This window comes from Taeniopygia guttata, chromosome 9 (assembly GCF_048771995.1).
Source record: "Taeniopygia guttata chromosome 9, bTaeGut7.mat, whole genome shotgun sequence".
NCBI classification, from domain to species: domain Eukaryota; kingdom Metazoa; phylum Chordata; class Aves; order Passeriformes; family Estrildidae; genus Taeniopygia; species Taeniopygia guttata.
This window is the reverse complement of record NC_133034.1, coordinates 15,508,103-15,535,840: the sequence shown is the minus strand read 5'-3', so window position 1 is coordinate 15,535,840 and position 27,738 is coordinate 15,508,103. Positions and strand designations below refer to the sequence as shown.

At 46.0% G+C, this 27,738-nt stretch overlaps 1 protein-coding gene across 9 annotated transcripts in view; it reads left to right on the top strand.

The window, feature by feature from the left end:
- TP63 (tumor protein p63) overlaps positions 1-27,738 on the top strand; it is a 100,742-nt gene that overhangs the window by 58,540 nt on the left and 14,464 nt on the right. For 5 of the 9 annotated variants that reach the window (XM_030280337.4, XM_072933352.1, XM_072933355.1 and 2 more), the window contains 6 exons: positions 20,135-20,321; positions 21,984-22,099; positions 22,422-22,531; positions 22,777-22,913; positions 23,899-23,981; positions 24,922-25,058. In XM_030280337.4, the coding sequence (XP_030136197.2) occupies positions 20,135-20,321; positions 21,984-22,099; positions 22,422-22,531; positions 22,777-22,913; positions 23,899-23,981; positions 24,922-25,058 (770 nt within the window). The remainder of the gene's footprint in view (positions 1-20,134; positions 20,322-21,983; positions 22,100-22,421; positions 22,532-22,776; positions 22,914-23,898; positions 23,982-24,921; positions 25,059-27,738) is intronic. The other 4 variants (XM_041718191.2, XM_072933351.1, XM_072933353.1 and 1 more) reach the window with 1 other exon arrangement.

Sequence of the window (27,738 nt, the reverse complement as noted above, 5' to 3'; positions counted from 1 at the left end):
AGCTGGTGTGAATGACCTCCTCTCCCCACTAGGATTTAGCTTCTTGGTTGCAATGTTTGTGACTGATTCCCTCCCACTGTAACTGGAGATGAGTTAGGGCTCACTACTACTACACTGCTCCTGGGATCTGCAAGTGAAAAATCAAGAGGCATTAGAGCATAGGATGGGGAGGGGTTGTGTCCTCCACTGGGGCAGAAGATCCCTCTGCTGTTTTGTACAAGCAATTTATAGTTTTACTGTCATCATAATTTTTTTCTTCTTCATTAAATTTGTTTTAAGGTTTTAGCTATTTTTGACGGAAAACTCAGAGGGGAAAAACTAGGTTCAAAAAAAATTTTGGTTTTTAAGGAGACTTTTTTTTGTCTATGTGGAGAGGAAAAAGCATAATTAAACATAATTTTCATCAGTGCAACTTGCACAAAAAAAGCCCCACCTATTTTCATGAGAAAGGAATAAAGAGAATCATAATCCTGGATTAGGTATCTTTCACTACATATATATAAAAACAACACCGTGTGAAAAGGGGGAAAATATATATGTGTACATACACACACCAAACATACCAATGTGCCTCCAGCAGTATTACCAAAGGAATTAACTTTACAAGAAACAGCTACAGCCTGGAAAGAAGCCATTTCTCAAATAAAAGCTGAATGAGACATGTGGTTTCTGAGAACTGTGAGAAGGAAGGGTTAAAAAAACATCTACAGATAAGAATAGCTGATGTTGGGAGATGAGTGAACATCTTGAAGTAGGGGAGGGTCACTATTTAAATCAGCTTTTCTTTTTTTTTTTCCTCCTCTTAGTTAAAAATTGGCTTGTACTAAGAACAACATGTAGGATTAATGTAGTACTTTAAATCTTCAAAGTGCTGCACAAACATTACTTCCCTAATCAGCAAACACCTTTGCTTGGTAGGCAAATCAGGAGTGGAGTCGCCATTTTAGAGAAGGGAAACCAAGGCGCCAGAAGTGCCAAAGTTTCCACACCAGCAGCTTTTGGAGTAGATTTTTAAATTTTTTTATGCTTTGCGTTTTTTCAGTGTTTTGGTTTTGTTTGATTGGGTTTTTTTTTTTGGGGGGGGGGGAGGTTTGTTATTGCTTTTGTCATTTGTGTTTTTTTTTTTTTTTAATTTTCGTAGCGTTCAACACTGGGACTGCCTCTGGGCTGGCATGTAAAAGCTGCTGAGCTCTCCTGGATTTCACAAGTGCTAGGCATGCAGAGCAGCCTGGCAGAGCTGCGAGAGGCATCAGCACAGTTGCCTCCTTACCTTCCCAAAGGTCACGGCTGCTGGCCCAGAAGGGAGGCAGCAGCTCCAGGGCAAGGAGGGTTTCCTAATAGGTCGCCAGTTTCCCCCATGCCATTGATCTCTGTAACTTAAACTACAAACTGAGCACTGTTAGAAGATATTTCAACCCTACCAAAAAAAAAAAAAGTGCAAAAACTATTTGAGTGGCTGTTGAATAAGTTGCTTTTGGGTAAATTTTTTCAGGAAGGCTGGTGCAAGAGGTATTGCTCACTGTGTAGACAAAGACCGCCCTTGGAGATGATCATTCCTTCCTTTAGGTCAGCTGAAATGCTGCATTTGTCACAGATATTGTGTCCCTGCCAACTCTATACAGAGCACACAGCAGTTTGGAGGTGTGCTGAAGCGAGAATAATTCCGTGTTGCATTGGTGATGCTCTGTGTGCTGAGGGTTTAGCTGCAGTGCTTGGCAAGCCATATACTGTGAAGAAATTCCTACTTTGTTTTAAAAAAAGTGTCCTGAGTAGGAATGGCTTCTATATAGAAAGAGCATGAACTTTATTATGCAATGGAAGTCTTTTCATGAGGTTTTGCTATGTGCAGGTGTGTCAGATTTGTTATTGTAAATACAGCAGGATGGCTACCCAAGTAAGAGCGTAGATCCTCTTGCAAATAGACCTGGGTATTGATACAAATATTACCATTTCCAGTTGTTCGAGATAACACTTAAACATTGGATCAAAACTTGGTGGAGCTGCAGGAGAGTGCTACTTCTCCCTCTTTTTTTTTTTTTTTTGTTTTGTTTTGTTTTGTTTTATTTCTTTTTAAAATGTATTCCATGAGAGTTTTCTTAACAGACCAAAATATTACATGTCTGATAGGAAGCAGTGTTTTATGTTCTGCTGATATGTGTTAGCTGCTGAAGTCCATCTAAATTCAGCTTTGTGGAAAGGTGAAAAATGTGCTAGAGGAAACAGGAAAACAGCACCTGAAGGCTGACCTGGCTTCTCTAAACAAATGAGACAGGACTTGGGTCTACATTTTATGGCCCTGTTGTTTTCCCCATGATGGCCACGCTGCCCCGGGGCTCTCCTCCCCTGCACGTTTTGTGCCCTGGGGTGCACCAGCTCTGCTGGGAGAGGAGATGCCCAGCTCAGGTGAGCCCAGCCTCCGAGCTGCTGCTGCCCTGTGATTTAAATGTGATCTGGGTAACATTGTGCAAGTCATTCCCTCTGCCTCTGCTCCCCCTCCTCCCCCTTTCCGCATACCCACCCTCAAATATGGAGCTGTGATCCCATGCTGTAAAACACTTAGACCCCCGATGTGAGATGCCCAAGGGGGGCAACTGGACACTGCTGCTTGCTGTGTGTGCTCTATCACTAACTTTAGCTTTCAAGCCTCTTATTTTGCTTTGTTTACAGGACATCAGAGTCTTTCTACAGCCTAACTTTTAGTGTCTTCAGGCTAAAACCACTTGGGTTATTGCTTCCCCTGCTTGAGATACTGAGCTTTACCAGCGCTGGGCCTGCCAGGTGTGAGAGTTCCTGACACACAGGCCACTTGGGGCTGTGGCGAGAGGGAAAGCCTGTTCCTGTTCTGTAGGCAGAGCACAGGGCTGTACCAGCGCTGTGTTAGCTGTGGTGCTGAGCCTTAGGAGACTCACCCTGCCACTTGTCGGGGCTCATTAGCTCAACTGTGAGAGCTGTGGTTGGGAGCTGCCTCCCTCCCCACCTTACAGTGGGAGAAAAGGAGCCCAGGTTTACTATCTGACCTTCACCCAGAGCTCCTCAGACGCCCCCTTACAAGGCAGGGCTGGAAGGGATTCCCATGGGGAAGGGACATGAATGGTGCCACTGGGCTTGGTGCCCAGCTTGAAGGGTGTTTGCAGAGCAGGCAGTGCATCTGCTCTGTCTGCATTTGGGCATCAGCACTGCCATGGGTGGGAGAGAAAGAGTCTTCCCATGAGATATTTGTCCAGTGTCTGAGCACTGAATGATCCCTCTTCATTAATCAGCAGGGTGGTGGCTGGTTTTGCAATGAGTTCCTTGTCTCCCATCTCTTTTCCTGCAAACCTCTTGTACAACTCACTCTTAGTCATTTTTTTAGACCCATACTTGGTGAGTTCTAGCGAGCATACGAGCAAGCAGGACTTCAACAAAAAGGACTGTGTGCTCTTCTAGATATCCTACTAAAACCTCTTATGGTATCGGCACTCACAAAGTAAGTGGTGAGGCCCTAGGAAAATCTTCAGAAGTGTTATCATTAGTTCTGTAAGGTTTGATGAAGACAAAACATGTGGGCTGATTGGTTTGCAATCAGCTTCTACAAGGAATTCATAAATTTGACCTTTATTTGGCATTCCCTTTGTGTGCTAACTTCTCTGATGAGTCATTTTTGCCCATTTCCTTTGCCATGTCTCTTGAGGTTGGAGTCTGTCTTTCTGGGCTTGTTTTTCAGCAGATTGATCTGTGCAAGATAAAGATGGGGAGAGCTGGGTTGTGCTGATGCTGCTGGCATTCAGAGGGAGCACTGCAGCACAGGAAGAGCAGCTGCATAGGTGAGATGAGTTCCAGGATGAATTTGCTGGGACACGTGCTGGAAGAAAACCATTTCCATGCTGCCTGTCTGGTGTCAAGGAACAAAAACGCTCTGATGCTGTTAGTCACCCTGCTGATCTCAATCAGTTTAATGGCTCTATTTTGTTTCAGCGCACTGATATTCTGATGCATGTTTTGCAGTTTATTTCAGAGAAGTTTCCTAAACACAGAATTCATGGGGGCCTTTCTCTTAAGATGGTTTGGGCAGCATGTTAAACATTGATAAATCACCTGGCCAAGATTGATTCTGTTGGTGATTAGGAATGACTGCCTTGTGATCTCTCTCTCCACCACACAGATCAGAGCTGTTGGCAACCCTTGCCTGTGAGCAGGGAGCTCCTGGGGTGCCCCTTACACTGGAGCCCCTGGGATGGCACTGTGTCCACAGTGTGACCCCAGTGTGACCTGCTTGCTGGGGAAGTCAGCATTTCTCTGCTCCCTGGAGGATAGAGCTGAGCCCCCAGGCAGGTGCTGGCTGCCAGGGGGTGGTGCAGGATGGCCAGGTATTCCTGCCTGCTGGGGTCTCAGAGCAGCTTGCTGCCCTGAGCCTTTCCAGCGTGGCTCAGCAAGGGTGTAGCAGTTCACTCAGCCTTTTAAAATGTTTTTCTTTTTGGTTTTTTTTCCCTCTTTTTCCACTGGCCATACCAATCTGATTACACCTTCGAGGGATCATCTGCCCCTCAAGCTTAATTGAGGAGCTCGTCTGACTCGTCACTGACTCACCTGCCACTGTATGAGCTCATGTCTGACTTGTCCTAGGAAGATAGTGAAATATGTCAGGCTTCTCTGAAATATAGCAGGTTTTTTGCTTTATTGCACCCTTGACACTGCTGTTGGCTCCTGCAGAGGTGAGCAGAAAGATGACTGCCCCAACTTTGTTACTTTTATCTAAACTTAGTCGCTTGCCTCTTTGTGCCTTGAAAAACCAGATGGGGTTTTGCTTGCACAGCTGTAGGTATGTTAGAGTTAAAAAAAAATATTAAAAATTAAATAACCTTTGCGTTTTGGCTTCAGGCAAACTAGGTGAAATGATGTGTTTTGGAGATGAATGCTCTTGCAGGAGGCAAGATGTAGCTTGCAGGAGAACATCTGCAACCAATCCATTCTGTATGAGATGGGGCCAAGACTTGTTTGTATCTCAGTACCTGTTCAAACATGTTATACCTTAGCAAAAAGAGGTTTTGAATGCATTGAGGAAGGGTGGGTAAGAAGGAAAAGAGACATCAAGCTGAATGTTTGCTTAATAGCCTTGATTTCTTCATTAAACTTTTAAAGCACTTTAATAATCTGATTAGCTGCTTTCAGAGCACGGAACAGTTTTTTAGGGTTTTTTTTTTTTTCATTTTCTTTCTTAAAAGAGAAAAATCTCTACTCATCTTGGTGCTGTGGGATGAGCTTGCTTTGTGACCTGGAGCAAATCCGCTGCTAACTGTTTGCTACTTTTCTGTACTCACCTATTCGCCCTGAGGACTGTTGGTGGAAGGATGTTCTGTAATACATTTGATCAAAGACGGTGCAGATTCAGTTACCAGGCTGCCTGCCTGGACCCTGGAATGCAGCTTCCCAGTCCAAAGCTCCTTGCCAGCTACTCCCATCCTCTTTGTCCAGTCAGAACTGAATGTAGCATGAACATCTTGCAACGGCAGCTTGCTGAGCTCATTTGCCTGCCTTTAATTGTGCATTTGAAATGCCTCTGAAGGCCTGTGGCAGCAGAGAACTGTTACATGACTCAGGAGTGGCTGGAGTGGTGAGGCTGGCAATAGAGGCTCTCATGCTGAGGTTCTCTTATCACTGCACTGATGGTTCTCATCATCATATTGAGCTCTGCATTGTTTTCGGGTTTTTTTTGTTTTGTTTTGTTTTGGTTTTTTTTTTTTTTGTAAGACAACCCCAGAGATGTACTTGCAGCTGTATTTCTGGTTTGCACGTGTAGCTCATGTGGGTGTTGAAGGTGCGGACTGTGTGTGACTGGGATTTGTTGTCAGTGGAATGTAGCAATTGTTAGTCAGATCTTTTTGCGTGTCTGATAGGCTGAATTCCTTGCTGAGGAGATGAGAGAACTGATTTGGGCTGATTCAGGTGGACAGTGTGAACACAGTGCCTCTAAAATCCTTTCAGAGGACAGGGGCATGCATTTCAAGGGGTCTGTTCTAGGTAGAGATGGGGTTGTAGTACAAGCTGAGTAGTATTTTTCTAGTGCTTAAAACCAGCAGACTGTTTTTCTCCCCTTTTGTCAAACTAAATCCTGCTGTGACTTCACCAAAAGTGCTTGTGTAAGTGGGGCAGCCCTGGTCATCTTTGTCAAGACCTCAACACAGAAGAGAATTAAAGAGCAGCAAGATGCACATATGCCTGTCCTCTGCCTTTGATGTCGACAGGGCTCTTCCACTTTGCACTGGCTCTTCAGAGGGAGGTTATTCTTTCTCCCAAGTCTTCATGCCCTTTTCAAATCCCTGCTGACTCTTGGTGCTGCTGTCCATATGTGTTACCTGGCCAGCTACCAGGAAGGCCTCCTACAGCTTGTCCCCAGCTGGCAGATAAACACACATGGGAGGCACGGCCGTGGGCTCCATGCAGTGCTGCGTGGATTTGCAGGCTGTGCCTAGAAAGATGTGCCATGTCTGTGTGGGGCTGCAGCAATGGGCAGGCTCATTCCAGCTGCAGTGTGCCAGAGCCAATAGGATGGTTTAGGGGCTGTGCAGGATGGCTTGCTGTGCCTGAACTTCTCCTGCATGTCACACATGGGGTCAGCATGTGACCAGCCAGCAGTCCCTGTAGCTGCACCAGGACCATGCCTTGAGCAGGAGCACTGTTTGCTTTTGCCCTGCCTTGCAAGACTCATCCTGACCTGAAGAGGCAGTCAAGGTTGTGTTCAGGTGCAGATTATACCTCACTCCAGTGTGTTTAGGGCTTCAGACAAGAGGAATTTAGGTAGCCCTCTTGTCCTTCCTTGAGTTTGCTCTTGCTGGGGCTGCAGGAAGTGTCTGATATTTATTGCAAGCTCCCCAAATGGGTCTCTGTCCCGATGCTCTGGTGGCTTATGCAGTCTTCCATTTCTTCCTTCAGAGCTGGGTTGCTGTGACACTTTTGAGAAACAGCAGGGTTCATATCTGGAGAAATCACCTTTTGGAGGGAGTTTCCAAAGTGATTGACTGTCTGGGGTTCTGTTTGCTTGCTTAGGAGCTCCCATTCCAAAATCACTGAGAAAGATGGCTGAAGCCACTAATGGCACTCTCTTAGCCAAGCATTGCCTTAGCACACCAGTTTTATATTGCCTTGTTCCCAGAAACCTCTGTTGGCTCCTTATCTGAATTGGATGATGTAATTATGCCTCCCAGCCCACTATTGCAATGGGAAAATGGGTTCCTCTTGTTGGAATTTCCAAGGAGCTTGCTCCTTGGAGAAGCACACATCAGCCTGTGTGGGAATGGGGTGTTGGGGGGTGTATGTTTTGTTTAGTATTTTTCCCCTTGGCTACAAGAGCAGCTAAAACCTGTAACCCACAGGAGTTGGAAGCTTCATGCAGAAAATTAGCTTAGGTTGGTAGAAGAGTTGAGATCACATTTTTCTTGGCTAATTAAAGGATTAAAGGTGCAGAGATTTAGAGCGAACTGTCAGTGTGCTACAGGAGAGAGCCTTTGATGGTTGAATCCAACTTGAGATTAAACAAATTGCATTTAAATAAAAAATACATGGCAACAGTTACAGTCTATCTGGGTCTCTCTATTCCTTGGTGTCCTTCAGGGTCAGGTAGATGGTGTGCTGTGGCTAGGGCTTCTCCTCCCTAACCAGCTTCCTTCTTCCCACACACCTCCCTCTGGAGCGTTTGGATCTGTTGCCTCTACATTTTGTAAAATTGGGATTTTTTTTCTTCTAGCCCAGTGCTTTGTGCAAAGGAGCCTTGCAATACACAATAGTGAACTGTTGTCCATCCTAGCAGTAGCATGGTCACATGCTTGTTTTGTGTTTTGTTGTATCTCTGATCCTATTTAGGGTCTTCCTGCAACCTGGTGCTTTGCTGTCTGCAGCTGGAGAGCTAAATGTTTACTCCCCTGTGAATTTTTTTTGTTGTTCAGTTGAGAAGCTGGTGGACAGAAAGAGTTCGTTTTTTAATGTTGTCTTCCTCTACACAGTGGCTGGTAAAATTCTAGAGAGCCAGTGAACTTGTGCAGGTTCCAAGTCCTTGACTTCTTTGGTTCCAGTTGATTGTCTTCAATGGGCTACACTTGCAGGTGGCTTGCTAGTGTTGGTCCCAGCCCTTCTCCTGCCTTTTCATTTGGATAGCATTGCATTCAGGGCTGCTGAAGGGATGCTTTTAAGTGTTACCCTTGATAGCACTTGCAGTGGTGAAGGGTTATGAGATTCATGGTAGCTATCTCAGAGCAAAACTTGCTTTCTGCTAGGGCAGGAATTCATCTCCACAGCATGGTGCAAGGCAGCAGCCTGTTCTGCCCGTGGAGACTTTGCACCTTTCTCTGATGCGCCACATATGAGCTGTAGGGAAAATGGGAGTGCCAGACAGTGCGAGTGAATAACTTCTGATGTTGCAACTCTGTCTTGTTTTGTTCTATTTTGTTTTACTCCTTTTTAGTGAGGAAGGGGCTTGCCTTTTCATACCTGCCACCCATATAAGACCATGAGAGGGTTTTATTTCCTTTTTTTTGTCATTATTGTGGCAATAGAGAAAAATCACAAAATCAAAACTGGTAAAAAAATCTGCTGGGATTCCATAATCACTCAAAAACATGGCATTACTTACTAATTGGGTGTGGTTAGTTGGGAAATCTGACTTTAAAATTATGTTTCCCAGGGAACTATTCCTGTTCTCATTGTTATCCAGTAACAAAGACTGCTTTTTGGTTGGGAAAGCAGTCTTGCTTTGAATGGGCTAGGTCTTCTCACAAAGCATCTGTTGCTTGGGGTCTTCAGAGCTTGCAGTTTGCAAATGAAGCAGTGCAGAGTAGTGAGGTCTGCAGGGACAAAGGGCTGTTTGGTGTTTTCCTTGGAAAGCTGTCTTCAGGTTGTGGTTGCGAGGATTTGCATCTAAAATCCACATTAATTCCTGTTAAATTTCCAGTTAGATCATGCAGATGGCATTATTATCTTTTCTACCAAGTGAAATAAATCAATTGCTAGGTATTGAGAGACTTGATGTAATCTGTTTCCAATAATTTATAGATCTGTTTCTATGTCATGGTGTATTTGGGTAGTCATTCCTTTGGAGTTTACCTAGCAGACTTTTGTAGAGCTGTCTGTGAAGTGCATCCAGGTCCATGCAAGCTCACTTCATACATTTGTGCTTTCTTGCTGAAATTTCAAAGCAGCCTAAAAATCAGAGATCTGGGCTTTGCTGTGCTCATGCCTTCCATTTCTTCTGTGGCATGTTACTGCACAATTCCCCTTGAGTTGCATATCCACTGGGATGTGGTTTTACATTCTACTCTTGGGGGGCAGGAGATGTAAAACTGAAGATTAGTTATTTCTCTGAGGGGCATGAAGGACTGCTGATAACATTTTCTGAACTCATTGCAAGCCCTCCTCCCTTTCTAAGTGCTGCTCTGTGGAACAGCTTTCTTCCCTTCGGTGCAGTTGTGCAGCTCCAAAGGAGTGAGGCAAAATTAAGGAATACCCCAAACCTGGTATGGGCTTGTTGATCTCCTAGCAGAGAAGATGCCACAGCAGTGACCTCACTGGCTGGCTGGAGGCGAGGTGCTGTGTTTTTGAGCAGGGAATGTCCTGATGGCTGCTGCAGCAGCTCTGCTGTGTTCCTCAGCATGGAGCTTGATGAATTGTTTCCCACGGTACGTAGGAAAATCAAGGTCTCAGTTCAGCAAGGCACTGGAGTGAGTGCATAACCTCTAGCACGTGAATATTCCCAGTGAAATCTCTTGGGTTCTGTTGGAGTCAGCAAGGCTGCTCCCAACCTTAAAGGTAGGCATCTGCTTAAACAGCTTGCTGAATCATGTCTTGACTTTGAAAGCAGGCTCAGGAGAAACCACATGAGTTGACTCAAGGACTGTGCTTAGCTAGGTCATTGAGGATGGAAGAAGGCTGAGAAGGAGGAGGATCTGGGTAAAATACAGATCCCAGAACTCTGTAAATGCTGGTAATAGTTGACTTTCTTGCCATTCATCCCTGAAGCTTAATTGTATGAATAAAAGGTTTAACTGTTTGACTTAGTCACCATTCATCCTAAATATTCTGGAGCTGCTGTCATGCTTTATTGACCTAACTAAGATCTGAGTTACTGCATCTTTATGTTCTCAGTTAAACTATGACTTGCTCAGTTAGGTGTAATTTTTGTCCTTCCTAATCCTTATGTTTTCACTGTGACTCAGATCTAGAGTGTGGCCTCGTTGGGTCAGTAATTCCAGAAAACAGAGGGATGTTTGCAGAAATGGTTTGGTTTGGTCTGGATTCTCTATTGTCTACGAGAAGGAGAGGGCCCTTTTCTGCTGGTCTTCATACATAGGAAGAACATTTGTTCCTGCTTGGTGTCTCTGTGTGAGTTTGTTGCCTTGCTCACCATCCTGGCTAGAAAAGCTTTGCTGGCTTTTCAGTTTAATTATCAATGAAATGCTCAACAAGCAGGAGAACAATATTTGCATAGATGTAATTCTGGAAGTTGAGCGTAATGTGATCAGGAAATGGGACAGGCCCTGGCTGTTATCATGGAAGAGGCTTGCTGGTACTTGCACTTAGTTTAAAATGTAATAAGATCTGACTCAGGATAGCTTCCTGGACGTTAACAGAGAAGACTCAATGCCATTTTGGCAAGGGTCTGGCACTATCCTTTCTGCAGAGGAACAAAAAGAGATTTCTGGCAAATTCATCCATTTGTTCTGAAAGGGCTCTAACAGTACACTGATGATTTTGAGGGAAATGGTCTCCCTTGGAGCAGAAAAGCAGGGGCGTGTGTGTGTTTTCAGGACTTTCTTTTTCTGAGATAGAAGCCAAGGAACAAGGCGCTTGCGTGCTGTGCCAGTGAAATCTCCCTGGGAAGACATGATGCTACTTGCAAGGTATGCACAAGACAAGACCAGAGGCGCCGCAGTGCTTGATTACTGTCAAGGACTCAGTTGGAACTTGCCTTTGCTCTTTGGCCTGCAGCATTTATGTAGAAATTGGGGACGCTGCTGCTTGCTTCCAAAGCTTTGCCTTGATGGGTCCTGCCCACATCTAGGCAGGGAGGAAGGAGCGGGGGGGCTCAGAGCCTATGAAGTAAACAGGAAAATTACTCACCTTAATGATGCATTTCACTGGCATTGCCACTTTGAGAGCATGTCAGATTTAATACTTTCTGTCTTCCCTTCCATCACCTCCCATCGGTGTGATTAATAGTCTATTAGAAGGATGAAGTGGAGAGGTATCCACACCTTCCCTCAGGTGGAATAAACAGGAGGGGAAGCAAAGTGAGTAGGAGAAAGGGGATCACCTTTGTCCATCTGAGCAATTTGGTCTTTGTTGAGAGGGCACATCCAGAAGAGCACTCATTTACTGACTTGGTTGGTTGCCCCTTGGCCCCCCAGTTAGCTACCAGTCCTGCTCCATGGGGTGCATTGGCCAATTCCCCACTCCAGAAACTGTCAGGCAGCAGTCCTGCACTTGGTCACAGCACAACAGCCATAGCACTGTAGGAAGGCAATACAGGAATACATACTGTAGGAAAAAAATACAGATTATTTGTATGTGAAGTTCTTCAGGGGTTATTTGCCCTTTTTGTAAAGTACATTGAATCTGAAACCTAAGTCCAGAAAGAACAAATGGGATAGAAAATGTATCTGGGCAGAGGTGTTTAGTATGAGAGGTCATAAGACATTAAACCTGTTTTTAGCTTGGAATTACTTGAACTTTCTTTCCTATATCAGAATGAATGTGCAAAGACTGGCTCACATCTCCTGTGACCCTGTCCATGCCCCAGCTAGGAAGATGGGCCAGTATTTGACGTAAATACTTTTACCCCCGTAACGTGCTGACCCTGTGGTATTTTACAAGTAGGCTGGTCCTTTGGCATGAGCCAGAATTTGGGTGGAAATCTGTCACCATCTAGTAAAGTGTCCTGCTTTCCAGGGTGTTGATGGCTGGTGCAGTCTGTGGCAGAGTGCCTGATAGTTCTGGGACTGACTCTGACACTAATGTGCAGGCTTAGGATGTTGCTGATTGAAAAGACTATGTTGCCAGACCAACTTTGTTGCTGTGTTGGTTTTTTTTTTTTTTTTAATGAGTTGTCTTGTCCAGCTTGGTGTAACAGATACTGTACAAGTGACTCATTCACTTTCCTCTGAGTTATTAATGAAATCCCCTTAGTTGCAGATGAAGGAACTAAGTGGAATTTTGTACTAACATCTTATATTGGGCTTTTGCTTGTACTCTGCTTCTTCCCCTGATCTTTAGCTGGTGTAGAGCTACCTGAATCTGTGGCTGTGTCACAAATTGCAGAGGACCCAAAGCCTCTGTCTACTCTTTATGGGGCTGCCAGATCTGACCTCCTTGTCTGGGACTTCTACTGCTGACTCATGTTTTTGAAACCAGGTTAGAATTGGTGGGAGCAGACTAATTTTGGAGAGCTTTGGGATTTTTGCTTTGCTGTTTACTTTGTCTTAATTGTATTGCTGTGCTTCTTCCCTCGTGGTTGAGTTCCTCACCCTTTGACTTTCAGCAGGGGACAAAAGTGACAGGGAGATGCACTAAAAATTGGTGTCTGGTTACTCCAGATGATGTTTCCTCTAGCTGATGATAGTTTTTGGAGTTTGGCTGGTAGGATGGAGCATGCTGCAACATGCAAACTTGAACCAAATGAGATCTGGGAGGCTAATAGGAAACACACAGCAGCCTTCCTCTTTGGCTGAGCCTGGGAGAGGTGGCTGTAAGAAAGTTGAATCCCCCACAGCAAACTAGGGGGAGGTTTGAAATAGCCAACCTGGACTTTACTTAAGTAGTCCATGAGCAGAGCAGGTTCTGGTATCAGTATCCGAGGCCAAGGCACGTGAGTCAGGAGCAGTATGTGGTGGGGTGGGTTTGTTGTTGGGGGCCCGAATATGTTCTTTTCAGTTCATTTCTGGAGTCCTTTATAACAGAAATCAGTTTTTTAATAAATACAGGTTAAATCAGATCTTAAATTCAGGTTTGAGCTCACAAATTCCCTTACACAGAGGCACACTGACTTGAGCAGGCACTGGTTAACAGTGCTACCAAAAGTTAAGTGTATGCTGTAGATTTTTTTACTAAATCAAGTCCTGGAGGTTTTTTCCTGCAGCACTGGAGTATTCATTCTGGTGTAATGAGCAGAATTGCCTGCAGGGACTATTGCTGGTTGTGTCACTGTTGCAGTGTTCAGCTGCTCTGAAGCTTGAGGTCCTACAATCAACTTAGTTTCATGTAGGCAAACATTTGGTCATATGTGTACTGTCCACTCGCTTGCATTACCTGCAAGCAGGTGTGTGTATTTTATAGAGATGCAAATATTTGTAACTCTGGTGTAGTGCTTTGTTAGCAGTGGGTTACCCTCTTGCTAGGAGGATGCGAAGTAGCCACGTGTCTTTGAGAGTAGCAGGCCTGTAGAAGGAGGGAAGAAATGCAATGGAGTTATCCACAGAGCTGCTTTGGCAATCACTGTAATGATTAAAAAATTTGCTGTTGAATTTTTTTGGCTTACTAATTAATGCTTAATAATTGAAGTGGATGTTTTCTGCATCCAGTTTTAAGTATTTATTTAGACTAACGCTAATCACCCCTCTCTATTCTGCTGGAGTTTAACACATAGGTGAATATAGGTGAATGTAGGTGAGTTTGGGTAGAATGAGAGCGAATCTCCAATAGTATATGTTTCTTAATGTTGTATTTTCTGTGGTAGGCAACTGGGTTGCTTATTTGTTGTGCATTCATAGTGAAGTTGCTGGCAGATGTAGATATCAAGGAAGATGTTCAGCAGCGGATCAGCTTGCCTTTCACCAGATTTGCTCTCATGTCATACTTCTACCTCACAGAACTTCTGCTGCAAAGAAATCTGTTGGAAATGTAAATTACTAGACACTGATAGCATCTGAAGCTTGTTTGCTACTGCTAAACTTTTGGTTTAGAAACTGGACAAAATACACAAGTAGTGTGTGAGCTGGCTGCACAAGCTAAGGCCATTTTACTGCAGGAGTCTCATGATTTTGGTTTTTAAATAAATGAATTTCAAAAATATTTAAATAATAGACTAGCAAAGGAAGAGAACTCACAAAACCAAAGAATAAAGCCTTCATTTGCACCTATCACTTCTTATCAAAAAACATGTAAAGCTTGCGTCCTAAGTTTTCCATTTGAGGTTTTTTTCCCTTGATACAGGATACTTTTCACTTATTTTTTGTTGTTGTTTGTTTTTAAAATGGCTTCCAAGCTGAACCTTTCAAGAGGTTTTTGTTTGTTGATGGAGTAAGTCTGTAGATACGAAACTGAAATGCAAAAGCCCACATACGTAAAGTTTTCAGTTACAATAGTTTCATAGTGCAAAAGCAATATGGGAAATTATCAGTATTACTTCTGTTATTATTGTGGCTTTGCTGACAGTGTTAGGTAGAGGTGATACATTCTGATGGGAGGTAGTTTTGAATTAAAACCCCTGGGCGGGCCTCAAGTGACATGCTGAATATCATCATATGAAGGAATTATCTTTATTATCCTAAAAATGCAATAATCTAGCAGATGCTCTCAGTTCGGTATTTCTGGGAATTTCAGGGTGTCTTCTATACCACGACCAGATGTGCATGCTGCCTTTTCATCCTGCCCTCCGAGTCGGGGTGTGATTGCGGGCGGTGGGAGCGCTGCTCACAGGGCAGGGATGGGGAGCGCGGAGCTGTCAGTGTGCCAGGGCGAGAGAGAGGTGGCTGTGCCTCTGCCGCAGGGGCAGAGCTGCTGTTCCCCCTCTCGTTGCCCTGCGGCGGCACGGGGCCGGGGAGCGCCGGAACCCCGGGGGGAGCTCGGGGGTCGGGGAGCGCTGGAGCTCGGGGGGTAGCGCCGGAGCTCGGGAGTTGGAGAGTGCCGGAGCTCGGGGGTAGCACCGGAGCTCGGGGTCGGGGAGTGCCGGAGCTCGGGGGCCGCTCCCCGCGGTACCCGCGGCGGGCCGGGGAGCGGCTCCGCGGCGGGACCCGGCGCGGTTCAATTAAATCCCTGTCCGCAGGCTACGTTTCTGCGCTCTCCTCCGTGCCACCCCTCCCGTTCCCCGTTTACCTAAGCAGGTCAGCACACACACACACACACACACACGCACCCGTGTGTTTATTTTCTCGCTGAGGTTTGCACGGCGCAGCAGCTGCCCCACGCCCGCCGCGGGCACCCCGCGCTCCGGCCCCGCGTCCCGCCGGGCCCCGCAGCCGCGGCTCGGGGGGATGCGGGGCCCACCTGCCTGATGTCAACATCCCGGCGGGCGAGGCCAGCAGGAATGTGCCGCTCCCCGCCCGGCGCAGGTAATTAATCCCCGCGACTGACAGGTGGCAACAGGCGGCCTTTGGCTGCGGCTCCCGGGAAAAAGCGCTCGGAGGAAGGATTTTAATAACTCATCAGCACCGTTCGTGCGCGCCTGGCGAGGCGGTGGGGACGGGGAGGGGGCAGAAGAGCCCCAGGGGAAAATGAAGTTTTAAGTCTTTGCAAAGGCGAACGCCCTTGGGTGATTCACTGCCCTTCTCAAGAGGGAAAAGAGTGTGACATGGTTTTTCCTTTGCCCCGGGGTGGAGTAATTTGGTAAATGCCTGCAAAGCACTTGTGGGGATGCATCAGCATCCCCTCCTGCTCCCATGCCTCCCGGGTGTAGCACGATGGGGATGCTCACAGGCATGCCTGTCTCCCTGGTGCCCAGGGTTGTGTGGCTGGAGGTTGTTGCCCCACTTGGTGGATCTTTGTCACTGGACCCATTGGCCATGCCCATCCGTGGTTTGAATGCCAGCTATGCCCACTAGCAGCAAGCTGCCCACTTTTCTCTGGAGCCTGGTGGGACAGAGGACTTCAAACAGAACTGCAAGAAGTCAGCTCACAAGCCACGTGGTTAAGGTTTTGCTGAGCTGAAGGTTAAATCTGGAAGGAGATGTCCAGGTGTGCAGCACTCCTGGTACAACTTCACTGAGTGTCCTCAGGGTACAAGTTGGTTCATAAGAGTGTGTGTACGTGTGCACATGTGTGTTTCTGATGTGCCCCCACACGCTCCCAGCAGTTTTTTGTAAATTAAAAGTTAAATCATGGTCAAGCATACCAAAATATTTAAGGTGGTTGTGTAAATGTCACTTTTTGTTCTTAGTTGGTAGCTTCCTTTCTTCCCGCTGCCTTTTGTTCTCCTAAATAATTAAAGCGTGTTCAAATTATTTTCTATTTCTTTGTGACTCTCCTTCTTTTCACCTGTGAATACTTTGGTGCAGGTAGCTAGCTATTCCATTCCCACTCTTCTAACCTGTTCTTTTTTTCCCCCCCTTTTTAGGGAGTTAGTTTGGTGGGACAGAAAGCATAGCTGATTGACAGCTTTGAAAACATCAAGTAAAATGAATCTGGTTAACTGAGTTGAACTAAAACATGACTGCTTGAAAGAAGCTTGCAAAAGATTTCAAAGACCTGTTGATCTGAGCAGGAGGGGCTCAGGGAGCTGTAATGCCTTAAGCCAACCTCTGGGATCACCTTCAAGCTGACATCCATCAGCATTTGTAGAACTGACTGAACCCCACTCCTTTTAAAGATTTAGGAGCCATAATCCCTCTGCTGGATCAGATGGTAAAACAGATATTAGAGGTAGATTTCGAAAGTAGTGTTCGGGGGATTTCACTGCATCAGAGTTCTGCAGAGGAATTGAGTACTCTGTAAAAAGCCATTGTGGCTTGTATTGCATTGAGCACTTCCTTTCAGGAGACTATAGTCCTTTCTAGCAAACATTCTCCATTTGAGAGTCAAGAAGTGTTTTGTTTTTGCCTTTCAACTCTTTGTTGACACACCTTCAGTTAGAAGGGGCTTACTGAGAAATCAGACAGGTGTTGCCTGATGGTCGCTGGCGTGTGTATTGTGATACTGAATTACCAGCCAGGGTGCGTGGAGTGGGTAATAGAGTATGTCTGCACAGGCAGGTGGGGAGAGCAGAGCTGCAGGCAGTGCAATGTTTGTATCTTTCATTTTAAAACGTATTATTGAGCAAAAAGCTGAATTCTTGACAGGCAGCAGTGGAACTCCAAAGAAAAGTCTGAGCCAAAGCTCTTTCCTCTCTCTTGAGTAGATAACACATTTCCAGGCTCAGCTCTTTTGTTTTAAATGGCTTTCAGGTCTGTACTCTGGTTGAAGTGGTGTTGCACTCCTCAGGCTGTTGGCACAACCTTTGTTCCTACTGCTGGCTAGTGGTTGTTGTTATCTTGTTAACTGATAGACTTGTTTATTTGGTTAAACACATTTTTTATATTGGTACTCCTAATTAGTTTAGTTTTCCTGCTCAAGTATGTTGATTCATAGTCATGCTTTGGATTTCTGGAAATTGCTCACACTCTTACCCCTCATTACAGCAAGTGTCAGTTCACAGCAAATTGGTGAGCAGGGTGACTGTCACCTCCTGCAGGGTGGGGTGGTGTGGGACCACTGAGGAGCAGCGCCTGTGCCAAGAGGGTGATCCTTGCTTTCAGGCACTATCCGAGTGCACAAACAGCTTCTGCCTCGGGTTTTCTTTCTGAAGTGCCTTTGCTTTGAAATCTATATACAATATCCTGTCTTGCTCTGTGGATATAGCGATTATCACTGATCCAGGACGAAGTCACTATGACCTAGTTGTTGGCATCTATTTATGCCAGTAAATGGCTGTGCATCAGGTTACTCCTGGTTGCAGCAAAGTTGGCGGGGTGGGAAACTCAAGCCCGTCTCTGTCTGACAGCAGGTACCCCATGGCCAGATTTACACCGGTGTTAAATGACTGTCCCTTCAGTGATTACACACTCACAGGCGGCTGTGCCTGGGGTAGATGTGAGATCATGGCTCTGTGCCATGTCCCCAAGCCTGTGCAATGCCTGTGAGCCTTGAACTCCTCTTGCAGTCAGGTGACAAAAAGGCAGCTCAGCCCCTGTTGCCTCTTTTGACTCTGCTGGGCACTGTCGCTAAATCCTCCCACGTCCTGTGGCAGAGGTGGGCTCCTGGTTACCCTCCTTTCCTGACATGCCAAGTTCAAGTTGTTGGCCAGTACCTGCAGCTCTTGAGTCTGTCCTGTGTTTCTTTGTTGGATAGGCTTGTTCATCATAACCCATTAGCTCTTGGCTGCTTGCTTTCTGAGAATTTAGAGTGTAGGTATAATGCCTTCCTTGCTGGTTGTAGCCCAAGGGGCCTAACAGTTGGGTTGCCAAAGGGTGGATGAAAAGCAGATCCCTTTCTCTGCTCACTGAGGGACTGTGCTGTTTGATCACAATCCTCAATATTCATGCTGGGTTTGGGTACATCTCAGTCCTTCTGAAAGCAGTGATTATTGGTTTTCCCCTTTATTGTAACCCCAGCTTTCTCTTTGAAGATACATAAAATTACAGTCAGCACCACGAGTCCTGATCAGTGACTGAGGGTGTGTATCTCCTTCCATTTGTTCAATTCTCTGGATGCCTGCAGACGCTGGACACGTATGCCATGCCTTTTGTGCACCACTGCTCTTCAATATTTATGCCTGCGTTTCAGCCCATCACCTTTGGGTGCCCAATTCTTTATGCTTCAGTGATGTCAAGGCATCCAGGTGATTAGTTGGCATTTTGAGATTTTTGAGGCTTTCTGTCCTTGAAACCTTCACAGTGCTATGAGCAAGCTGATGTGTTGAAGGAAATAACACTTCACAGGTTTTCTTCCGTTTTAAATAAAAGTGATTATTTTTCTACCTCTTGAGATGGAAAGACAACATGGTGATCTCACTCTTACCTTCAGAAAGGAATTGCTTTTTAATTAAAAAACAATAAGGAATTTCAGGCTTAAAAGATGTATGATACAAATCGCCATCTAGATGTGTTTCGCAACTTTTTTTTTTGTAATTGTTTGGCATGTTCCCCGTTTCCGCGAGCTGGGTAAATCCTTTGTGGGTTTAATCTTTAGCCTGCAGGCACATAAAATACATTGCACAATTTGGCCTTTGCATTTTAAAGAAATCTTTTTTTTGTATCTTAAATACCTGTAGCATCTTCTCTGCCACATGGCAGGATGGTGTTGAGTGAGGAGGGAGGGGACTGGCTTGGCTTATGTTTAATCCCTCTCTCCTACCCAGTGTCTCTTGCAAGTTTGGTTTTTCCTATGTTAGCAGTGTGTACACTCTGAAATGCAAATAATCCCTGACTATCACTAGCTAATCCTTTTCCTGCTGCATCATCTGCCACCCACCCCTGCACGCGCTGGCTCTCCCCGTCCCAGTGAGGTCCATGGCCACAGGGTGCTCCTGACCAGTATGAACCTGTCACTGCTGTGTTTGAACAGCTGGGAACGGGGCTCTATTGGCCCGTGGCTGCTAGAGACCTTTTCCTGTGAGGAAACAAACACCCTGGGGCTTTCACTTTTCTTTATCTGAGGACGCAGGAGATGGGGAAATGCCAGCAATTCCTGTGGGTTAGGTTGTTACAGGGAGAGCTCTGCAGTCGTAAATGTCTGAATACCAGGAGAAAACTGAATGCCTCTGGAATAGGGTTCTGAAAAACCTGCTGTGTTTTGGAACAACCTTATACAGGAGGGAAGACTGGAGAGAGGGAGGCTGAGATTGCTACAGAGATGTTCAATAGATGTAGGAGATGATTTTAAGAGATGGCTGAAATGTCATATTTGGTGTAAGTCCCAAATTGATCAAGGTCTTGTTTTCAAGTACTGTTCAGTTCCAAGGTTGATGTTTTTATTTAATCCCTCTGCAAGAGTAGGAGGGCTTCTTAGAAAAGAGGATGAAGCACTTTTATGTCTGTGGTTTTGAGTGCTTCCAGGATTACAGGATGCTGTGAAAAGAATAGCATCTGTTTTGTTAGGTGGGTGTTGGGTGTCCTTTGCAAGAGGGAGTGTGAGCCCAAGGGAAATAAAGCTTTATTTGTTCGAGTAAATGAAGTGCTCTTTATCTGAAGATTCTTGCTTTTGGGAAAGCTGGTATGTAGATTTATGCTCTGCTATTTTACAGCAGGTAAAGGTCTAGGGGGTTTGTCACTTTTCTGGAAGCATGGCTGTTGTACAAACAAATGCAGTTCCTGTGCAGTGGCTGGTGCTTTCAGTCACATATACAAAGCCATCTCCATGTTCCTGGTGTTGCCTTTATCCCTAGCTGAACTTCTGACTCTCTTTTGGTCTGTTCCCCATTCAGTATTCTACCGAGCTGAAAAAGCTGTACTGCCAGATCGCCAAGACATGTCCCATCCAGATCAAAGTGATGACCCCACCGCCTCAGGGAGCTGTCATCAGGGCTATGCCAGTCTACAAGAAAGCTGAACACGTCACTGAAGTGGTGAAACGCTGCCCGAACCACGAGCTGAGCCGGGAGTTCAACGAGGGTAAGGAGGGCAGTGCTGTGCTGGCAGCCCCTCTCCAGAGCTGCTTGGCTGATGAGCGGCCACTGAGGGCTGTGACAGCAGCTTCAGAGCAAACCTTCTGAAAACAGACCTCCCTGTGACGCCTTGTGCAGCTTTTTATTTCCTGTGCTTGGCAGGAAGGATCATGCAATCAATGCTTTAGCTGTCCCTGTGCATGCTCGTCCTTGGGAGGAAGGCACTGAAATAAACCTCGTGCCTGCCCAGGTCGGATGGATATCTGTCCCCATGGCAGGCACTGCCCCTCTGGTAGCCTTTCTCTGCTCTGCTTTTGCTCCTGCAATGAGAAGCAGCTGTTCTTGTGCTCAGGAATGAGCTTCCATGTGGCTGGGACAGGGATCTAGTAACAGGATGCAATATCATCTCCAATCCCTAATCCACACCTCAAAGACAGAGGGGCTGTTTATCTCTGGCAGGGTAATGCTAAGTGCCAGCATCAACTGTAGGCAACGTTCTTCTACACGTAACACTCTCAGTTCAGTGTAATGGTTTAATCTTTTACTTGCTTCTCCTCATGTTAGTGAAGTAGCAGCTGTTTTTAAAATGTCGTTTGGTTTTCTGCAAGCTCATGAGCTGGGCTCCATTTTACCTTGGTCATTTAAGTTCACATAAGTTCAGATGAGCATCTGTTTTATTCTACATACATTATTTATCTCCTACTGTAAAAAATATCCAGTTGGTGTCAGTTAGCAGGATGTTCTGGGAGTCTGGATTCCATTGCTGGTTGCAGTGCAGCCAGCTAGACAAGCCCCAGAAATAAGCAAGGACTTGGGAGTGTAAAATCAGAGTGAGGCGAGACAGTTCCTCAAAACAGTTTTTTATATTAAAAAGTGCTTTTCTGACAGGACTGGATTTATTGAGGTTTGACACCATTCAGTAATGGAGTTTTAAGAAAGGGAAAAAACCCTATAAATTCTTATTCTGCAATAAGTATTTCTGTAGAAATAGGCTGTATTTTGAGTAAGAAATGAACAGTTAATACACAAAACAAATTCATGAGATGAATCCATAGCAGACTCCTCAGAATTCAGTTGTATGTTATAAAAACGCTGAAGAAAATTTGGAAAGTGGCCTAGGAACCAAGAAGATCATGTCCCCTTCTGCTGCTGCTGTAAGCAAGCATGGTTTTTCAAGCTGACCAGTAATTAAATGCATAGTTCTTTTGCTTCTTGAATCTTTTTTTTAAGGATAAAGACTGATGGAAGGGAGCAGAAGACACCTAACAATTGATGTGGAAAAGAGTGGGAATTGAGACTTGAAGGAATTTGCTTTGTATATGAATTAGAGGGAGGAAAATAAAGGATTTCAGCTGGTGTGAAAATCCAGTAGGAGTTATCTGCTGGAAGAACTGCTGTGAGCTGCCATTCAGCTTCTTCTGGGATCTTGGGAAGCCCTTGTTCAAATTTAGCCACAGGCATCCAGAGTGAGCTTGAGAAAGCCTGTGTTGCCTTTGGTGTCTGGCAGCAGGGATCTTGGGAAGGGATGCTTCAAGGACTGAGAGGCAGCTGTGTGCTCTGATGGACCTCTGGTGCCATGTGCATCTCCCTTGATGGCAGATCTTGCCACCCTGTGCATGACCTCACTTCACTGAACAGTCTGTCATTTTTTTCCTCTTTGCCTTTGCAGGACAGATTGCACCTCCCAGCCACCTGATCAGAGTGGAAGGGAACAGCCATGCCCAGTATGTAGAAGACCCCATCACTGGGAGGCAGAGTGTGCTGGTCCCCTATGAGCCACCCCAGGTGTGTTGTGAGCTCGAGCTGGTGCCATCCTGGCACACAAGGGTTGGGGGTTGTAACCCTGGTCAAAGGAGATGGGATGTTGGGCTTTCCCTATCCTCATCACAATGAATCCCTTCTTCCTTTCTGTCAGAAATGAGCTGTGAAACACCCTCCTTATCCCTTGGGAACATGGATTCTTCATTTCTTTTAAGGAAGCTTTGCATTGAGGGCCTGTTTCATGCTGGTCCACTTGCAGCCCAGCTTGGGAAATGCAAGAGGAGAGCTTGGGGAAAGCAGAGCTTTCCATCCACCGTCTCTTCCTCTCCGCCTTTGTCTCACCCAGGTCGGTACGGAGTTCACCACAGTCTTGTACAACTTCATGTGCAACAGCAGCTGCGTTGGAGGGATGAACCGCCGCCCGATCCTTATCATTGTGACCCTGGAAACCAGAGAGTGAGTTGTGCATCATGAGTGTAACCCTTCTGCCTCCTCTTCCACTTAGGCAGCATTCCACTTCCTTAGCAACAGCTTCATTCAAGGGGCTATAGGATATATTTTAGATCTTTGCAGCTGGGTGTTGCCCAGCACCTGAGACATCTAGACTGGGAAATGGAAGGTGCAGAGTGTGGTGTGAAGCTGAGAGCTGCTGGCCTGTGTCCAGGATGGCAGCTGATGTTTCTCCTCACCTCTCTTCCCAGTGGGCAAGTGCTGGGCCGCCGATGTTTCGAAGCCCGTATTTGTGCTTGCCCAGGCAGAGACCGCAAGGCAGACGAGGACAGCATCCGCAAGCAGCAAGTGTCTGACAGCACAAAGAATGGTGATGGTACGAAGCGCCGTAAGTAGCTGCAGAGCTGGGCAGATGGCAATGGGGCTGTCTCGGGGTGCTGTGCATGGGCTTGCAGGCAGAGGGGCATTATATGGCTGTTCTCCCAGGGTGAATCAGCCTAAAAATCGAGCTGGTGTTCACAAAGCAGTGTTTGACAGTCTGGGTGTGTGGGCTCCCTTGCAGCAGTGCTGGTGTTAGATTAGCCCTGCCAGTGGTGACTGGAGGGGGTGTTTATTTGCCACTTTTCAATTGTATGTCTGGAACTCTAACCTTTTGAACCTTTGCTGCTTGTTTGGGGTCATGCTGTTATTCTTTGCTTCATCTAGCCAGTGTTCTGTGCTGTGGCAGGTGTCTTCCAGCCACAGGGATCTAGACTGAGGCTGCACACAAACCCTGCTGTGCATCACAGACACCCTGGCAAGCGGCCTCTCTGTGCTCTGAAGAGAGCCAAGTCCTCACTGGACATGCAGGATGTGGAAATCCACCTTTGGTTTCCCCTGTACTCAGTGAAGGCTGAGTACAGTAGGCTGAACAGCAGGGCACAGGTTATGACAGGAGGCAGACTAGAGAGGGATTTTGTTTTCTTAGGGAGTTCTGCTCCCGGCCAATGGTCTCACCTTCATGGATCACTGATTTCACCAGCAGCCTTGCGAGCCTTGTAGTACCAAAACGTTCTGTAACTTTCCTGTAAAGAGCCAGTGCTTGTTTGGAGTGTGACTTGCCAGGGTTTTGCCAGCACTCCTTGTGTTTCCCCAAGTGACATGGCCAGCCAGCATCTGCAGTCGTGTCTGCCTTAAGGAGCCAGGAGCTGCAAGGACAGTTCTGGAGGGGCTCAGGCAGAGATCCCTTCAGAGCATTACAGATCTGAGCTGGTCATGCACTTTATATCTCTTTTGTATCTCTCTTTTTGCCTTTTTCTTCTTTGTATGCTCCTCCCCTCCCTCTTTCCCCTTTTCTTTTTTTTAATAGGATGGCTTTGGGGTTTCTTTTCCAGCTTTTCGGCAAGGAACTCATGGCATACAGATGACATCTATCAAAAAAAGACGCTCCCCAGATGACGAGCTCTTGTACTTGCCAGTGAGTTCTCTCTCTTTATTTACCCTATGTTTAGTATCTTTAATGGTGACTGGAGGCTCACCTAGACTTCAGAAAGAACTGAGGATGGGGCTGTGGTGTGAAAGAATAATTTTTATTTTCTTTAACTCCATGAACTGCTAATTTTAAATACATATTCCAAATAAAAATATTAAAAATCCCATTAGGTGCTAAGAATGGCTTATGCAAGGCATATGAGAATTTCCCAAGGGATCTCTCTGTCCTGGTAGAAGCACTATCTTTGAGATCTAACTAGGTTTCCTCCTCTGTCCTTTCTGGGTCTGTGGCACATGACTTTTCTCTAGGAGACTGGGTGTTGTCTTACTGATAGGTGGATGATTCTGTGGCTTTTATGTTTATTGCAATTGTAATGCAGTGATAGAAGTAAAATACGCTGTATTAAGTGCAGACTCGGAAAGGGCAAGAAATCTCTCTAACTGGCCATTTAGCTCTTTCTCATGAGCCATGTTTAGTTGCTTAAATCACAAATCATGGTGTGCTTGGAGAAGAAGGGAGAGCCAAACCCAGCTCCCAAATTCATGTGCTGTCTTTTCTGAGGGCATGTAATATTCAGCACCAGATCTGCTTACATCTGAGGCAAGTAAAGACATTTTCTGTCTAAATAAGTTGGATCAGAATGTTGCTTTTGGCTAGCATAGATCCACACTGAGCCATATGACAACTCCAAGATGTTCATCAGCCTGCAGTGAGATTATCACTCTTCAGTATTTGCTGCACCTCTAGAACAAAGCTAGTATTTTTATTGTGTGAGCATACTGTATAAACAGACTATTTCCATCCTGCTCTGGTTGTTTACTTGACATTCTCAAAGACTTTCTAAGGTTACTATCAATAAGGTCTATAAATGCAGTCCTTTAAAGCTTTTCTTTCCCCCAACCCCCGTCCTTTTCCCGTGACCCAGGTGAGGGGACGGGAGACGTACGAAATGCTGCTGAAGATCAAAGAGTCCCTGGAGCTGATGCAGTTCCTTCCCCAGCACACGATCGAGACCTACCGGCAGCAGCAGCAGCAGCAGCACCAGCACTTGCTCCAGAAGCAGTGAGTACCAGCCTGCTTGCAGTGTCAGTGCAGTGGGGAGAGAGGAGAGAGACACAGAAGGTTCTGCACGGTGTTCACGGGGACACGGTGCTCAGGTTGAGGGCTGAGCAATGGGACAATGCAGTCCTGCTTCCCCCAGCGCACGTCCTGACTGCGTGCAAGGTCCCTCTCTGCTCTGTCATCCCACATATTTCAACTTTCGGCCTTTGAGGGTGAATGAGGATGGGCTCAGTGCCTCATTTGACTTCCAGCCAGAGCCCAAGGCACAGCACAGCAAGGCAGAGCCATTGACAGACGGCCTGTGGCCAGAAACCTGCTGCGTGTGCCCATCCCTGCTGGGCAGCACAGGCTGGGTGCACTCCTGTCCCATTGCTCTGTGGGAATAGCAGCAAACATGGAACCATCTCCAGGGTATCCATCTGACCACCTTGCTAAGAGTTGTAGAGCTGGAACTGTGAGCACGAGCTCAGCCAAGTGCTTGCACCCTGCTGGAGTGCATGTCTCGTGCATTGGACGGCTGGTGTTTCAGTGGTACAACAATCCTTCAGGTTGTTCAGCTGTAGAACATGCAACTGAAAGTCCAGAGCAAAGCTGAAACACAAAAAATGTCCTTTGTGGCTAGTGAGCACTTAAAAAAAAATTCTATACACATTTTTGGAGTATTGTCAAAAACTGCCCTTTGCCAGATGACTTTTCACATTGCTCATGAGAAGTTTTCCATCCTTTCTGAACTTGGCTGACAGGGATTGCTCTGGGTGCTTTAAGTGTGAGGAGGATGGGGAAAAGAAAGGCCAGATAGGTGTCTGGGTTCCCAAAGCTTTGCAGACAGAGGCTTGGGCAGAGACTGACTTCCCAGATGGGCAGTAGGCAGTGTCATTCATGGGCATTGCTTCACCTGCTGTCTCGGGTGACAGAAAATAGCACCCGGGCTGTAGGTGGCTGCCAGCGGCAGTGCTTGGGATCTCGTGCATTCCTGGAGGCTGTGGGTATAACTCATTCCTCTGCAGAGGTTAGCATGGGGCCAAGGCACCACATAAGTCCCACTTGAGCCTGTAGGGATTTGTTTCAGTGCCTTGGCCTTGTCTCAGGACTTCTGCAATACCACAGCTTTCTGCCAGCTCTCTGCATGTGTTCACATTTCGACCTGTGTGTTTTTAGTGTCAGCTGGAGTCTTGTGGAGGTGTGAGAAAAGCCTTCTGCCAAAATGTCTGGAGCATCCAGGGGCTCTGGACACTTTTTTTTTTGGGGTACTTAAAAATTTCATTATTGTTATTTACTTTTATCAGTCATCTGCACTGTTTGTATATACTATAGCTTGTATTTACTAGCTCCTGGTCATTGTGGCATTTGTGTGCTCTACTGCTTGTCTTCAAAGCTTCACCTGAACCACAGGCTTTTCAGCTGAGAAATGGTTTTGTAAGCAGAAACGGACAGCAGCAGATGACAGCTTTCCCTTGGTGCTGACAGTTGGCTTTGCCATAATTACTTTTTTTCATTCTTTCTATATCAGTAGAATAGGTTCCTGGCAAATGAGGTTGGTATTTGTGTTACCTTTAAGACCAGCATGTAGAAGTTTAGCCATTTAATTTATTGAAACTTCTACTGGCATGTCTCCTGGCACTTGTCCTGTTACAGACTCATTTTTCTCAGTTGCTGAGTGTGCTCATGCAAGGGAGAAAGATTAAGAGCTTTAAAGGGTGCCAGGAGCATGGAGAAAAATAACTTTTAGTATTTGTCCAGAGCTGCTGCAGTTGTTTCTGTCCACAGCCTGCCATCAAGCAGTGTCCTCTATGCTGAAATGCAAAGTTTCTTAAGTGCACTTTGGGTTTTGGTGCTTTTTCTTCAGTAATCCATGGTATAACTTGATATCTGAAGGAATGTGTTCAGGACAAAGGAATGTTTAGGCTGAAAAGACTCTAAGATACAATTGCACCCCAAAAGAGGAGTTTCAGGTCTCAATGTGAGAACGGGGAGAGCAGCTGCTTTGCAGGGAATGGTTTGGATAAGAGCAGCCTTGCATGTGAGCAGGTTGCTGGGAAATGTCTTGCCACTGCTTCCTTGTCAGACTGGCCAAACTCAGGAGCACAGGGACTCCTTTCTGAGTCTGTTCTGGCCTTTCACTTTGTATACAGGGATGTACTTTAAAATTTTGGTCCCGGTTCACCTTTAGTTCAATGCACATGTGAAAAGTGGGAACTGGGAAGTGTGTATGCAATGACCAAGGTGGAATGTATTGGAAGCTGTGGGTCGTAGCAGGGCTCTGTGGGAATGGAATGTTTGAAAATTGCCTTCGGTTCTTCCTTCTCAAAAGGGAGCAGCATCCACATGTGCTCCAGAGTCACACCTTGGTGGAGGAACTGCTGGGATTTTCAGTTTACTTTCTGGGGCAGTGGTTAACATAGAAAAGCTATCTAGGTGTGTGGAAAGAGTTTTCCCTGTCATTCCTACAACATGGAAAGCTTCATCTCTTTTGAAGAGTAGGAAAAGTAAGGTTAAGATGATCATGGTGAAAGTAGTTTTAAAAATATAAATCTGTCATTTTGGAAAGCAAATGTATAATGGCTCTCGTGCACATACAGACCAGCATTGCATTTGACAGGCCAGCAGATGCAGCTGTCTGACTGTTCTGGAGTAGGAACAACAAATCTGGTGACAGTCAGAATTCTTGTGTCCCACTAGA